At 42.5% G+C, this 16021-nt stretch overlaps 1 protein-coding gene across 1 annotated transcript in view; it reads right to left on the bottom strand.

Annotated features, from left to right (window-relative positions):
• Nucleotides 1-8306: 8306 nt before the first annotated feature.
• DUSP29 (dual specificity phosphatase 29) overlaps nucleotides 8307-16021 on the bottom strand; it is a 41598-nt gene continuing 33883 nt past the window's right edge. The window contains exon 3 of the mRNA XM_007940589.2: nucleotides 8307-8548. Within this exon, the coding sequence (XP_007938780.2) occupies nucleotides 8307-8548 (242 nt within the window). The remainder of the gene's footprint in view (nucleotides 8549-16021) is intronic.

The raw sequence follows: 16021 nt of genomic DNA, 5'->3' as shown, positions 1-16021 counted from the left end.
TTGCCTTGATTAGGGTGCCCTGATTTGAGGGTGGAAAAAAAAAAAAAACACCTATATTTTTGTTAATTATAAAACTGTAAAGAGCTATAAAAGCTATTCCCATTTGGTTAGTCAAAAGGGTTTTATTGCTAAATGTTTGGTGTAAAGTTGAGACCCTTTTTCCATTTTGGTGACAGATTTCTTTGGGGAAAAAAGGCAGCTTTCTGTTTTATAAATGCAGACTTCTGTTTATTGAATGAAGCATATCTCAGTGTTTATCTGTCAGGTTTTGAAACATTTCATATATGTCCAAATACTTGGCAGGATTAAAAAAAAATAGTGAATTTGGTGTAAAGTTGCTATTTTATGGAAATGCCTCTAACTTTACATTTTCATTCCATCTGTAGATTTTTCTATCTTTATAAAATATTGGAGTTATTTTTTAAGGAAAAATAGAAAAGTAGCTTGTGAATAGCTCAAACTAAGCTTACAAATCGCATGTAAAAAAGCAAAAAAGTTATTTGTGTCTGTTTATATTGCTTCCTTTTTTGTAGCCTTTGTACCTGTACAGGGTGACTGTAAGGGCCAAGCAGAAGAGGCGTAATCCTTGTAAAAAATAGGCGCCAGCGACACTTGTATTTATCTGTTCTCTTTTTAGTCAGTCACTTCAAAAAAAAAATCAAAAAACAAAAAAATAAAAAAAGCTGTACATTTTAACATAAAATAAATTATGATGAGCCATTTTTAGCCTCTTGTGTCCTGTCATATTATGATTGATAGAGAATGACAAACTGAACTGTATCATGTGTCACATCTCAGAACACATACACATTTTGGGAAAATAAATTATTTAGTGTAAATTGGAGTTAAGAGATTTTCTGATTTGTTTTGACTTTGGGGGGATGGCAATAAATAAGAGTAATATCTAATAAAACCATCACATATACCAAATACCTATTTAATAAATTAATTTATAATGGATTTTAATGCTTTTCATGAAAGTTTATTTTATGCTAGTGCATACCTTCTGTATGCCAATCATTGTCTTTAAAATAAAGTGAATTTGTTTTTTTCTTTTGGACTTTGATCTTCATTTGCCAAGGAATCCCGAACAAATACCAAGTTGCCTCTGTTCACACAGTCTGTATAAATATCCCTCAGGGCCTAGTACAGTGGTAGCAAACTTCATTTTTATAGAGATTAATATAGAAAAGCAACCATTTTGGGATAGTATGTTTGAAAATCATTTTCTTTAAAAAAGTGTGAAAGTTCACTCTGCTGTGAATGAATGACTGTATGTTTTTTTTAGATTATGAAGTTTAGACATAAAAAGTGAATGTTCACATTTATTTTATAGTGTTCATAGAAAGTTCTGCCTGAGTGTTAAAATATTTGATTGTTCAAACAACAAGTCTAGAAATGAATGCTTGGCTTGGCATCCACGTGACACCAACGCATAACACTCTCAACATGTCTAAACAGGAGTACTCACAACTCTCCTGGGAAGCAGGTGTATACTTTTATGCCTTTTGGAAGAAGAAAAGTTAATTTTTCATTGGTGGTTCAACACACACAATCAGGTGGTGTACAGATCATAACACAAACCTTAAAAGTAGATTCAAAATAAACTCTGAAAAGACAAGCAAGTGAATAAACAAACACACGCATGGGAAAGGCCTGTGAGGATGGAAGATGCCCAACTGGTTTTGCCTTGTGCTCTTGCCCTTGTCAATTTTCTTCATAGTTTACAAAGCTTACTGGGCCAAGTACCAAGATTTTATGTTTATAAAATGTTTTAGTACCTTCCTTGTACAGCTGTAAAGCCAACGGGGAGATACCTGTAGTGGCTGAGGGAGAGCTTCAAAGAAAAGGCATCTAAAGGGTTGTCTTTGAAAAGGGGACAAGAGAACCTTTAAGGTGCTGGGCTGGAAAGAAGGAAAACCTCTCAGCCATCTTAGGTGGGAAGCAATGAACTTTATCCCCCAGGCTTATGGGATTCATGTGCTGCTTGCATGAATGAATAGGTGCCATCATTTCAGGAGCAGCCAAGGATCTGGGCAGCCCATCAGGTCCACACATCAGGCAAGAGGCTGCCTAAGCCTGGGAGGTGGGGTGGGATAGGGCCTGCTTAGCATCTGATCAGGAAGCCACTCAACCTCCCACAGGTTTTGTCTCAACTCTTGGAAGCTGAGCATATTATCCCTTTCCTGTTATGTTAAGCTTCTTTGTTGTGTTCTCTGAGATTCTTCTCTGTGTTTCCTCTAGAAACGGATTGTTGACACAACCTCTGGTTGTGTGATGTCTAGGCTCCGTGGCCCCCACAGTTGGCCTGTCTTACAACACTCTAGGGGATATGGGGACAAGTCCCAGTCGCTGCCACAGACCTGCCAAACCAAATCTCAGAGCAGTACATGGGACTTCTTGTGTCCCCATAGGCTCCCAGTGACACTGCAGCACAGCCAGGCACAGGAGCCCCTCTGCTGTCCTTGGGCCCCAACAGTCCTTAAGAGAACAGAAAGCTTAGGAGAGAGAGTGCTAATCGGAGCTGGCCGCAGAATGCCCTAGACTCCAAAGCATACTTACCCACCCTCACTGGAGGAATTGGTTCAGACCTAAATGTGACACCAGGGATCCTGAAACCAGGAACTTGGATTCATCAGGACTGCATTGTAGTCACCATTAGGGTGAGATTCAATTAAACCAAAAACCAAACTCACTGCCATTGAGTCAGATCCAACTCATAGTGACCCCTCCTTGGGTTTCCGAGGCAGTGTCACTACGGAAGTAGATTGCCCAGTCTTCGTCCGAGGAGTGGTTGGTGGGTTTGAACTACCAGGCTTCTGGTTAGCAGTCAAATGCCTTGGGCACTATGCCACCAGAGCTCCTGAGATTCAATTAGGTCACATCTTTTAAAGCCAGTAATGTATTAACTGAAGGAGCCATGGTTAAGCGCTTAGCTGATAACCCAAAGTTTGGCAGTTCAAACTCACCAGCCACTCTGAAGGTGCTCTGGTGGCATAGTGCCTAAGACATTTATTTGCTAACCAGAAGGTTGACAGTTCAAACTCACCAGCCACTCCAGGAAGGAAGACTGGACCATCTACTTCCATAAAGATTACTGCCTCAGAAACCCAAAGGAGGTCGCTATGAATCAGAATCAACTCAATAGCAGTGAGTTTGGTTTTTTGGCTTAGCCACTCCATGGGAGAAAGGTGTGGCAGGCTACTTCCATAACTATTATAGCCTTGGAAACCCTATGGAGAAGTTCTACTCTGTCTTATGGAGTTACTTTGCATTGGAATAGGCTCAACAACAGGTTTGGGATGGGTTGGTTGGTTTTAATGTGTTCTTTACTTTCTAAGAGGAGCTCTGGTGGCATAGTGCCTAAGGCATTTGACTGCTTACCAGAAGGCTGGTGGTTCAAACCCACCAGCCACTCCTCGGAAGGAAAGTTGAGCAATCTACTTCCATAGTGATACTGCCTCGGAAACCAAGGAGGGGTCATTATGAGTCAGATCCGACTCAGTGGTAGTGGTGGGTCTTTTTTTGTTATTTTTTTCCCAGTGATACCACCTCAGAAACCCAAGGAGGGGTTGCTATGAGTCAGATCTGACTTGATGGCTTTGGTTTTTTGGTTTACTTTCTAAGAGTCTTAACAAGTGGTTGTCAGTTGACAGCCTTCACTTTTTAATAGTTGCCCACCCAGGTGTGAAGGCCTTGGCCTCCCTCACCAACATTTTAGGAGGCTCACTGTAGGAATAAGAGCTAACAGTATTGTTAGAGAAGCTTTCACAAATAGTCTCCCACATGATCTGTACAACCACACTGTGCAGAACATGGGGCAGTGTCTCCAGTATGATGTTGTTGTTATGTGTTGTCGAGTCAGACCTGACTCATAGCGACCCCTCCTTGGGTTTCTGAGGCAGTATCACTATGGAAGTAGATTGCCCAACCTTCCTTCCGAGGAGTGGCTGGGGGGTTTGAACCGCCAGCCTTCTGGTTAGCTGTCAAGTGCCTTAGGCACTACGCTACCAGAGCTCCCGTCTCCAGTATACAGATTAGGAATTTAATTGCCTAAAGTCACACAGCTGAAATTTGTGAGCTGAAACAAATCCAAAGTGTGGCCCTTTTTCCTAGAATACTTTGTGAAAAGGCCATAACTTGACATATCTCATATTTAAAGGCTTAGCTAATGACTACATGATGCTCTAAAAACTGTTATATGTGATACAAATATAAGTTGCTTTGTTATAAGTAAGCCTTGGTCTACAGTTAGTCCAAGAAACTCAAAGTACAAGTACTGTTCTGTCAGTAAGGAGTATCTTCAATCTTTGTATCTAGGCTTCCATAATTTACACTCTTGGTTATTTTTCCTCCTCCCTTCCTGCTCCCCTTTCTTGGATCTTCCTCTTCTACCCAGGCCCATTCTAAATGCTGATGTTCCACAGCTCTCATGCCTGGCATGCCATCTCTCTCAGCTCATCCATTGCCATGACTTCAGATTCCATCTTTATATAGATAACACCCAGAATTTGTATCTCCAGTCAGTAACATTACTCTGAGTCAAATGGTCAGTCCCATCTGGGTATTACAGCACCACTGAGAAACTGGAATTGTTCTTCATTTCTTTCTTTCCCCTCAGCAGCAAGTCTTCTTGATTCTCCAGGATAACTCCAGAATAATCTTGAATACAGTACTAATCTCCTGGAACTATCAGCTCCAACAGCCAGTGTTGGATTACCCAATAAACAAGGTAAGCATGGGTTTACTAATCTGTTGTGAACAGTTTCACATGTTTTTCACCACATCGATGTGCTCACCACCAATTAGTTAGTATGCACAAGTGCTTACCTTGCTTATTGGGTATTCTATCCCTATCAGGGATTGTAAATTTGAAAAGACACTGTGATTCTGTCAGAAGGTGCTATTGGGTTGGGACAGAAACAGATGCCAGACATACCTACAAACAGAATCTTTGATGTGGTGAAAAAATAAAATTGTTCATTACATAGTAATAAGTAAGCACAAGTAAACCCATGCTTACCTTGCTTATTAGGTAATCCAACACTGAAACTGCCCCTGCCCAACAGCCTCCTAATTGGTTGTCTTGCCTCCCTTCCTGTTGTTGGTATGTTCCATTGATTAGGACCCGACTCATAGCAACTCCTCCTTGGGTTTCCGAGGCAGCATCACTAGGGAAGTAGATTGCCCAACCTTCCTTCCGAGGAGTGGCTGGTGGATTTGAACTGCCAGCCTTCTGGTTAGCAGTCAAGTGCCTTAGGCACTACACTACCAGAGCTCCCGCCTCCCTTCCTAACTCCCTATAAACCATTCTCCATAGTTGGCTAGTGATTTGTTTTTCCAGAGTGTTCAATCATCCTAATCCCTTGCTTAAAACTTCAGTGATTTTTCTTTGCCTTTGGATTAAAGTCTATCCACCCATCTCTTTCCACTCTCCCCTCACAGCTCCAGCCTCACTGATCAGCAGTTTCTGAAACACGCTCAGCTCTTTCCCACCTCAGGCCTTCACCTGTGCTATTCCTGGGCCTAGACCACACCCTCCTCTTTCAAAGGCTCACTCCTTCAAATTATAGCTGATCTGTCTCCTTAAAGAGGTCTTCTATGACCACCTCATCTAAAATGAGTTTCTCCCCCACCCTTTCCCCCCATTGTTCACCTCATTCTGTTACCTATTCCCTCATTGTGTTTGTCACAATATACATTTTAGTCTGTTTTTACTTTGGGCCTCCTAACTTGGCCCATGGTAAGTTCTCAATAAACACTTAATAACTAAAGAAATATTTTACCTCTGAAGAGCTTGTACAAAAAAAATTTGTTCCTCCTTACTCCTACTTCCATCTCCCAGAAGTTATCTGGAAGAGAACAGACTTGCAAGTTCTCGGATTCTGCTGCCTTCTGCAGGACTCAGTCCCACAGAGAAGTGGGAGCAGGGAGGAAGGTATAGGGATGCTCAAGGAAATGCCAGCAGTATAGAGCTTCCACCCTTTCCACATATAGATTCCTGTATTTCATTACAATAGAAATATTAATTTCCTCTGGACAAGGACTAGATAAGACCTAGGAGATAACAAAGTTCAGAAGGGGCTATCAGGATCCATGATAGGGAAGTCTCGGTAGGACCCTCTATAACCCCAGAGGCCCTTTTGTTCTGCATCTCTTTCCCAAGAGCCGGTATGTGGCTCCCCTAAAACCCAAATTTGAGTCATTAAGCAATTCCATTATTCCTGGTCATTATACCATCACAACCGCACAGGTTATGGCATCTGTGTTCACTTCATTTGATCTGTGTTCAGTTCAGCACTGTCACAATTTCAAAGGAAACATTTTCCCTTTTTCAATCTTAGCACCAAGATATACCAATTTACTGCACATAGGTATTTCCATTTCCTAGCCTTTTTGCTTTGCAATGCTTTTACAGTGATGTTTCAGGTTTTTGAATTTATTAGAAGACCAATATTCTTACAAGGGAGTCTCAGGAATCCCTTCTTGTACATGTAAATAGGAGCTAGATACCTCATTAGGAGCTCTGGTGGTGTAGTGCTTAAGGCATTTGGCTGCTAACCAAAAGGTCAGTGGTTTGAACCCACCAGCGGGTCCACAGAAGACAGATGGGGCAGTCTGCTTCTGTAAAGAAATTTACAGCCTTGGAAACCCAATGGGGATTGCTACAAATCAGAATTGACTCAATGGCAGTGAGCATGTGTGAGACTCCTCCTGGGCCAAAGTGACTATGCCAGGGCAGGCCTAGGCTGTCCCAGAAGGCCTAGGCTGCAGAGGCCCAGGGCTCAAGTCCTCTGGTGCAAAAGCAGAACAGCTAACCAAAGGTCACAGGTGACTCTTCGTGAATTTACACACCTGTTGAGCCCCTGGACACTATCCCCACTCCACCAAGAAATCCCACTTTCATTCATATGAAAAACCACAGCCAAAGTAGAGAACTGGGCCCCTTCTCATGTTTCCCCAGCAGACATTGACCTTGCTCTTTTTGCTTTCTCCAGGCAGCTTCAGTGTCTGCTCGACTTCAAGTCTCTCCATCAGCATCTCTCTTTGGGTTCTGTCTGGTTTAGGGCTCCTTGTTCAGGAGCCACCACTATTCCTCCATGAGTGCTGCTGCTTTCTCCTGGAGAATGAACATCACATAACCACAGTGACTGGCATGACTCCCAGGAAGAGGACCTGCACAGCTGAGCTCACCTGGTGGCCTCAGCTCTCCATTGCCACAGCCAACACATTGGAAAACACTGTCGGGCTTGACAGAAAACAAGCCAGTGTTGCTCTGGCTAGGATTAAAGTGAAAGGAAATTAACAGAGTTCTGTTTCCCTAAAGACATTCTCCTTCCTCTTTTTTTTTTTTTTATATAACTGTAAAGTCAAACTTTAATTGCCCAAATCTATCACAATTCATTTAACTTTTCTGGGTAGTGAGTCTGACTGAGATTCTGAAGAGTAATCAAAAACCACACCCACTATCATCAAGTTGATGCCAACTCATAATGACCTTATAGGATAAGAGTTGAACTGTCTCAGAGGGTTTTCAAAGCTGTAAATATGGGAGACAACTATCACAGCATTCTCCCACAGAGTAGCTGGTGGATTCGAACTGCTGATCTTTTGGTTAGCAGCCAAACATTTCAATCACTTCATCACCATGGTACTGCTGTCAGTTCTCCAGCCCTAACTCCCTAAAGAAAGGAAGAGAGCCCTAAAGTGGGGCCTCTGTACAGGGGACTCAGGACCTCCATTCCTGACCAAATGAATCACCCTGTGCAGCAGCATCTATAGATGATGATCCAAAATAGCACAAGATGCAAGATACTCCTAAAGAAATGTGAGATGCCCAAGGTGGGGCTTGCTAATAAGATGTGCAAACTCAGGTGACACATCTCTTTCAGACGTTTATCTGTGGTTAAAAAATATATATGTATTTCAAAATTATTTTTGTAAGAATGTGACTTTGAGACAAAGCCAAATGTTTAATCACAGCACAAAGATTATATATTTCAAAATCCATTTTGGTTCCATTTTACAAAAAAAAAAAAAAAAAAGCAGGAGTCTTGTCTTTGTGTAAAGTCCTGTGCTCATCTGTAACCAATTCTGCTGGGAAGCCATCCTCCCACATTTTGCTGTGAAGCAAGTATTTGTTTCCTCCAATAGACAGCTTCCAATCCCCCTATTCACCGGCACATGCTGGGGAAGTTTAAGATTGTTTGGAAGAAGTCAAGCTTTGGTTTCACTGTCCCTTCTCCATAGCAGACAGGACCAACTCTCTGCTCCTAAGTGTCTCTGCTTGCCCCCAGGAGGAGGGCCTACAGCTCCTCCTTATTGGCATTCTCACCATCCCCACTCTGGGCCTGTTGCCTCTGCTGCACCAGCTGCTTGTCCAGTTCTCGAAGCTGCTTCAGAAAGCCCCGGTTGGGGAGGACACAGCGGTTCTTGGCCACTTGCTGGATGGCATCTACCAGGGTCATGTCCCTGTGGATCATCAAGTAGGCCAGGACCAGGGTCGCTGACCGGCTGCGGCCCATGGCACAGTGAACCAGGATCTTATCTGCAGATGGAGTGAGGAGAAGAAAAAGCCACAGTGAAGGGCAGGGTAGGCACAGTGGTTATGGGCATGCATGCGGAGCTCAGGCCAACCTGCTCCAACATTGATTCTCCCTCGCTATGGCCTGACCCTGGGCAAGGTACCTCATGCCTATGCAACCTCAGCTTCCCCATTTGTAAAATGGGAATAAAATCAGTATTTTCATAGAGTTGTTGAGAAGATTGTTTGTGTAAAGCACCTAGCACACTTAAAAAAAAAACAAAAACTAAAACTGGAGCTCTGGTGGCATAGTGGATAAGGCACTTGACTGCTAACCAGAAGGTCTGTGGTTCAAATCCACCAGCTTCTCCGCAGAAGGCAGATTGGACAATCTACTTCCATAAAGATTTACAGCCTGGAAACCAATGGGGGTCTCTATGAGTCAGAAACAACCAAACCTGATTCTGACTCATAGTGACCCTATAGGACCATGTAGAATTGCCCCATAGGGTTTCCAAGGCTATAAATCTTTACAGAAGCACACTGTCACATCTTTCTCCCACTGAGCCGCTGGTGGGTTCAAACCACAGACCTTTTGGTTAGCAGCTGAGTGCTTAATCACTGCACCAGCAGTGCTCTTCTAGTACATACTAAAGGGTCAATAAATGGTAGATATCATTGTTGCTTCAGTAAGGAAGAGGAAGAGGGGGATGAAACTCACACTGTACCTCCCGCTTGCCAATGCATCTTTAAGTGAGGATTCCTAGGTCAGTGTGCTGGAGAAATAACTTTATGAGGTTTTTTTTTTTTTTTAACTTACTTTGAATAGGGAAATCACTCTGGTTTCAAATTTCAAAAGGTAAAGAAGGATACCATTGAAAAGCCTTCCTCCCATTCAGCTCCTCAGTGCCCAGAAGCAGTAATTATTACCAATTTCTGCTCCCAGACAAGAACCTGTGCATGCATATTGCAAAAACATAATTTGGCTCTTCTCTGTGCCAAGATGGAAGCAAGCTTTATACACTTTTCTATATGTTGTGTCTTCCAATTGCCAATATGCCTTGGAGATCTCTGTGTATTAGTATATGAAGAGCATTCTCTGATTTATTTATTTTTCTTGTGCCTGCATAGAGTTCCTCTGTTTGGATGATTCACAATCAGCTTTAAATGAGATGCAGTCCATGGAGACCCCAGAAGGACCACCCAATGTATGGACTGAAGATGGGATGGAGAGGAATGTAGGCTGTCTGCACTAATTGCAATGCTGCTAGGTGCTGGGCCCAGGCAAGGAGAGGGCTCCCCACAGTCCCAAACAGTTCAGGTCTCTGCACCACCCAGACAGAGGGTGCACTCTGCTCGTGGTGAGCATCCACATGGCCACAGGAACCTGCAGGACCCTAGCCCCTTCTTGCAGACCTGGGTTCCAGCACTTGGCTCAGCTACTAACCACCACCAGCCAGGTGCCGGGTAAATAGCTTCTGGAGCCTCAATTTCCTCAAGTGTCAAATGAAGGAACAAATCAGGTTAGCAGTGAGCAAAAGCAATCCAATAAAAATCACTTGGTCAGATTTTTGAAAACTGAAAATATCTTTGCTGTGACATGTGATAATAAAACCAAGGAACGAATGAGTGTTCTTACAATGTAGATTATCGTCTAGACCAGCAATCCTCCAAGTGTGATCCACAGACCCCTGGGAGTTCCCAAGGCCAATTCAGGGGACCCATAAGATCAATGATATCTTCATAATAATCCTATTGTGATATCTGCCTTGGTCATTGTGTTGACCTTTGCACTCATAGTACGAAGGCAGTGGTGGGTAACACAGCCGGTGCCTTCGTATGAATCATGGCAGAAAACTTTAGTAGTAATCATTGTATTATTCACAACTCACACAGTCTAAGGAAGGAGATAAAAAAGCAGATTTTCCTAAGACTATCCTTAATGCCACTCCCTGGAAGGAAGGTTGGGCAATCTACTTCCGTAGTGATACTGACTCGGCAACGCAAGGAGGGGTCGCTATGACTCGCGTCCGACTCGACGGCATATAACAACAACAACATCCTTAATGAAGCAGTAAAACTTAATTTTATCAAACATCAGCCCTTGAATACATTTCTTCATATCCTATCTGATGATATGGCTGTGTACCAAAGGATGGTAGTTGCCTCAAGGGAAAGTGCATGGGAGGTTGAGTTGCAAGCTCAACTAGCTGCTTTCTCCATGAAACATTTTATTTGAAAGAAAAAATGACAGAAAAACTGTGGTTATTGAAGCTCCTTTTCCCAAAAATGAACGAAGTGAATCATTTTGTCACTTCAAAGAAAATAACTGATGGTATTTGTTGTCAGTTATAAAACCCAAACTTTCAAACAAAAATTAGAATTTTGGAAAACTTGTATCTATCACCATGAGCATGATGGTCTTCTAATACTTTAAAAGTTTTCTGATAAGATCAGTGGTAATATTAACAAATGTGATTTTTTTTTTTTATAATATACAGTGAAACATGTCAATATTTAGAAGACCCATATAAATTAATGAACCAGTATTTTCCAAATGTCCAACAAAGGATGTTACAAAATCATGCCAGGGTAAAAGACCCATTCAAAGTGCAAGACAAACCAATAGATCATAATCAAATAGACTGTGAAGTTTATTGATAGACTTTCAGATTCTACATCACAACTAACCTTTAAAAACTATTACTTGTGGAGTTTTCTTGTAGTATCAAAGAAGAATATCCATGATTATCTGAAAACATTTCCCCCTTTTCCAACTACATATCTGAGCAAGGGCAGATTTTCTTCATACACCACAACCACAACATAGCAAACAGACTGAATGCAGAAACAGATAGGAGAATCCAATTAATTAAGCCTAACATTAAAGAGACTTAACAAAAAAAAAAAAAAAAAGTAAAATAATGCTGGTTTCTTCCCTAATTTTATTTTGGAAAGTAGTTACGTGTGTGTGTGTGTGTGTGTGTGTGTGATTATGCTAATATGCAGTAGGCTTATTTATTTTTAAATGAATAAATATATTTTTTAATTTTTCAAGTTTTATTTCTAATTAGGTAAATATTGATACATACAATCTACATAAACAAAATCTCTTTGAGGTGTTTAATAATTTTTAAGAGTATAAAGGAGTTCTTAGACCAAAAAGGTTGAACACTGGAGATTTAGAAGAATCTCCATAAAAGAAAAGCTCTCTTTGGCCACTACCGTGCTGACAGGTAAGCTCAGCTGAGATAACATTGTTTGAAGACTGGATCCTCCAGGCCTCCATTTTGTGACACTTTAGTGCTCACATAGGGATCAACATGCTGTATCTTATTTCATCTTTGAAATAACCCCTCCAGGTTTTGTTATCACCATCCCTGCTTTATAGGTGAGGAAAGAGGCTCAGAGAGGTGAAAAGACTTTCCAGATTGTCACCCAGAAAGCTGATGCCAGCACTAGAAATAGTTCAGTGCAACATATTACTGAGGCTCTATGGTGTGCTGGCCACTGACCACTGTGCTAAGGGCTAGGGACAGAGAAAGTAATGAGATTAGGCTCTCTGGCCATCCCAACAACTGTCACCACCACTGTCCCAGTGGCCATCCTCTCTTGTAGTTATGGGATTGTTCTGCTTGGGTCATATTGGCCTGAGTACTTAAGTTGTGTCACCCCAACACTGTCCCTGTCCCTGAGTCTCAGGCCTGAAACCTGAAAGGATGACCAAAAAGATGCTCATGGACACTGATGGGTTATGGGGCATCAGCAGGATATGAGATGGATGTGGCTTCTCTGTGTTCCTCTTGTCCCCAGCCCTCTACCTTTTTCATGGGACTATCGCCACAACAGTGTTGAGGATTAGCATCCTGGGCAGGGTGAGAAATCCAAGAGGGCCCATCCACTAGGCACCTGGATTCTCTCTCTCTCTCTCCCCACCATAACCCTTGCTGGAGAAGCTTGCACACCCTGACCAACTGCCTAAAGATTCACCTAAAGGCCTCTTGACATGCACAGTGCTGGCACAGAGAAGTTTTTTTATAATAACTGCTGATTTTAGCATAGAGTCCTTGTTGCTGTTGTTATGTGCCGTCGAATCGGACCCGACCCACAGCGACCCCTCCTTGGATGCTGCTCCTGAGGCAGCATCACTATGGAAGTAGATTGCCCCATCTTCCTTCCGAGGAGTGGCTGGTGGGTTTGAACTGCCAGCCTTCTGGTTAGCAGTCAAGTGCCTTAGGCACTGGGCTACCAGAGCTCCTATAGAGTCCTTTGGTGATGCAAATGGTCAAGCACTTGATTGCTAGCCAAAAGGTTTGGCCATTCATACCTGGTGACCCACTTCTAAAAGGTCACAGCTTTGAAAACGCTGTGGAGTACAGTTCTATTTTGCATACATGGAATCATTATGAGTCAGAACTGACTCGACGATGACAGCTAACAACAATTTTAGCAAAATCTCCACAAACTAACCAGGCTGCCCTCAAGTCCCACCCCTCCATATCACTGAGCTCTCAAAAGTGTGGACAAGCCCACCTTTTTCTTGTCCAGTTTTTCTGCCAGAGAAAAGAGTAAGAAGGCAGCTCTGCTGCTGTGCTGGATTTTGGGGAGGCTGGCCCCAGGGTCTTCTGGGCAGGGCTGTGCCCCTGGGATGTGGACACTGTGGGCCAGATGAACGTCTACCTCTGGCATTCTAATCCCCACCGATGGCTCCAGAGGCTGCCTGGCCCCCTGCCAGCTCTGCTGATAACTAAAGCGTTTCTTCCTCTCCTGGCAAAAAGGGTAATTCTTTCTGTCAAGACTAAATACTTGAAACAGACGAAAGCTGTAGTTCATTAAGCCTTTTGGGAGTCTGAAGTCTGTTAAGTGAGAGGAGGGGAATGGAGATTGAGGGGGAGGGGAGAAAGGAGGCTATGGAGCAGTAGCTCCTGGAGCTAAATTTTGTTTTTAAGACACCATGGTCAGCCATGTGAGCTCAACAGGTCTCCCTGGAGGAAAGGGCCTGTGTTCTTTGGAAGCCTGAGGTGGGGATTTGGATCCGACCACTTTCCTCTCTCAGGGCCTGTCCCCTGACCCACAGTGCGCTGCTCCCTGCTTGTTCTGTGGCTCTGTCAAGTTCCCTCTTTGGGGCCCAGCATCAGGTGGTGAGGAACTGCCCTCAGGAGAGTTAGAACAGAGATGCTGAGCAAGGAAGGCTGAATGAAGTTGGCCTATTCCCAGCAAGGACCACATCAGAGAAATTCTGAGGATCTCTGTGAATTAGACAACAGCCAGGGTGAAGGATGAACAAAGGTAGCATTGTCAGAGGTGGCATCTTCTAGACCAGGGTATTGTGGGTTCAAGTGTGCCTCCTAAAGAGATATGTTGAAATCCCCAGTACCAGTGAAGGTGACCTTGTTTGGAAGATAACCCTCTGCCTGATCCTGAAGGGTTGGTGTTTGAACCCCTGACTTTAGCGAATCTTTAGGTATGCAAATACTGTGTTATTAGCTCCCAAGAGCTTATTAGTTAACATGAGGTCATAGTGGAGTGAGGGGAACCCTAATGCTGTATGAGTGGTACCTTTATAAAAGAGTTAATGAGACACAGAAGGCAGTCAAGTGAAGACAAAGGCAGAGACTGGAGTGATGCATCTACTGTCCAAGGAATGCCAAGGACTGCCAGTAACCACCAGAAGCTAGGAAGAGACAGGAAGGATCTTCTCCTAGAGCCTTCAGAGAGAGCATGGCCCTGCTGAGGCCCTGATTTTGGACTTGTTTGGTCTGGTTAAAGGAGCTCTCGTGGTGCTGTACCTAAAGCATTTGATTACTAACCAGACGGTTCATGGTTCAAACCCACCAGTCACTCCAGGGCAATCTACTTCCATAAAGATTTACCACCTTGGAAACCCAATGGGGGTTATTATGAGTCTGAACTGACTCAATGGCACTGGGTTTGGTTAGGTTTTCGTTTTCTGCTTGGTTAGCCTCCAAAACTGTGAGAGAATAAATTTCTTGTTTTAAGCCACCCAGTTGGTGATATTTTTGTTACTACAGTCCAAGAAACTAAGACAAGGAGCTTTCAAAATTTTTGTGTAATCCCATAGTAAAATTAACCAAATACTTACATCGCCCCACCCTCCTTACATACTTCTTTTTTTAAAAAATATGCATTTTATTGAAATATAATTTATATACAGTGAAATACACAAAACTAAAGTGACATGGGTCAATGCTTTTTTTTTTTTTTTGCAATGTTCCCTCCCCTCGCCTCCCACCCCTGGCAACCAACAAAGTTTCTCTACATATATAAACCTTTCCTTGACCCTCCACAACAACAAACTAATATTATATTTGTCCTTCTGTGATTGACTTATTTCACTCAGCATAATGGCCTCCAAATTCATCCATATTATGTGTTTTGCAGACTCTGCATTATTCTTTAGTGCTGCATAGCATTCCATTATGTGTTTGTACCATAGTTTGGTCATCCACTCTTTTGCTGATGGGCACGTAGGTTGTTTCCATCTTTTTGCTATTGTAAATAGTGATGCGATAAACATGAGTGTGCATATATCTGTTTCTGTCCTGGCTCTCACCTCTCTAGGATATATACCTAGTAATGGGATTGCTGGGTCAAATGATATCTCCAATTCCAGCTTTCTAAGGAATCACCATATTGCTTTCCACAGTGGTTGCATCATTTCACAGTCCCACCAGCAGTGTATGAGAGTCTCAATCTCTCCACATCCCTGCCAGCATTTGTTATTTTCTGTCTCACTGAACCTTGCCATCAGTGCTGGGGTGAGATGTTTTGATGTGCATCTCTCTGATGGCCAATGATTGTGAGCATCTCTTCATGCATTAGCTGACCACCTGAATATCCTCCTTGGTGAAGTGTCTATTCATGTCTTCTGCCCATTTTTCAATTGGATTGTTAATTCCTTTGGTGTTGAGGTATTGGAGTTTTCTATAAATCTCAGAGATAAGTCTCTTGCCAGATATGTAATTATCAGCAAATATGAATTTGTTGCTATCATTTTTGTTATGTGCTTTTTTGTAGCATTAATTTCTTTGTTCCATATAATTTTCTGTGCTGAGCTCGTTTTGTTTATGAATTGTGTTATCACTTCCTTTGTTGCTATTGTTTTAGTATTTGCTAAATATTTGTGCTGGTCCTCTTTTTTATTTTGATGTGAAGGTTTATAATTTTTCTTTGAGGTTACCCTGTGATTTATAGTTTTCTTCCCAAGTTTAGAACAGTCCGTTCTAGCTTGTAGTTGTCTTGACATCCCTACCATCTGAAAGTTCTGTAACGACACAGTTTTTTCCCTCGTTTTGGTTTGTAGTTGTCCTCATTTGTCAATTGATGTCTCTGATTCCCTGTTTACAATCTTGTAGGCTTATTTACTTTGGATACTTCCATAGCTGGGTTGGTTTCTGGGTAATATCATCATGTGTTTAATGGTCAGTTGTTGTTGGCTGTTGTTGCTTCTCTGTCCAAAGGGCACCCTTTAGCATC

This window comes from Orycteropus afer, unplaced genomic scaffold (assembly GCF_000298275.1).
Source record: "Orycteropus afer afer isolate SDZICR_OR568_19922 unplaced genomic scaffold, OryAfe1.0 scaffold00070, whole genome shotgun sequence".
Lineage (NCBI taxonomy): Eukaryota > Metazoa > Chordata > Mammalia > Tubulidentata > Orycteropodidae > Orycteropus > Orycteropus afer.
This window is presented reverse-complemented; position numbering and strand designations above follow the sequence as displayed.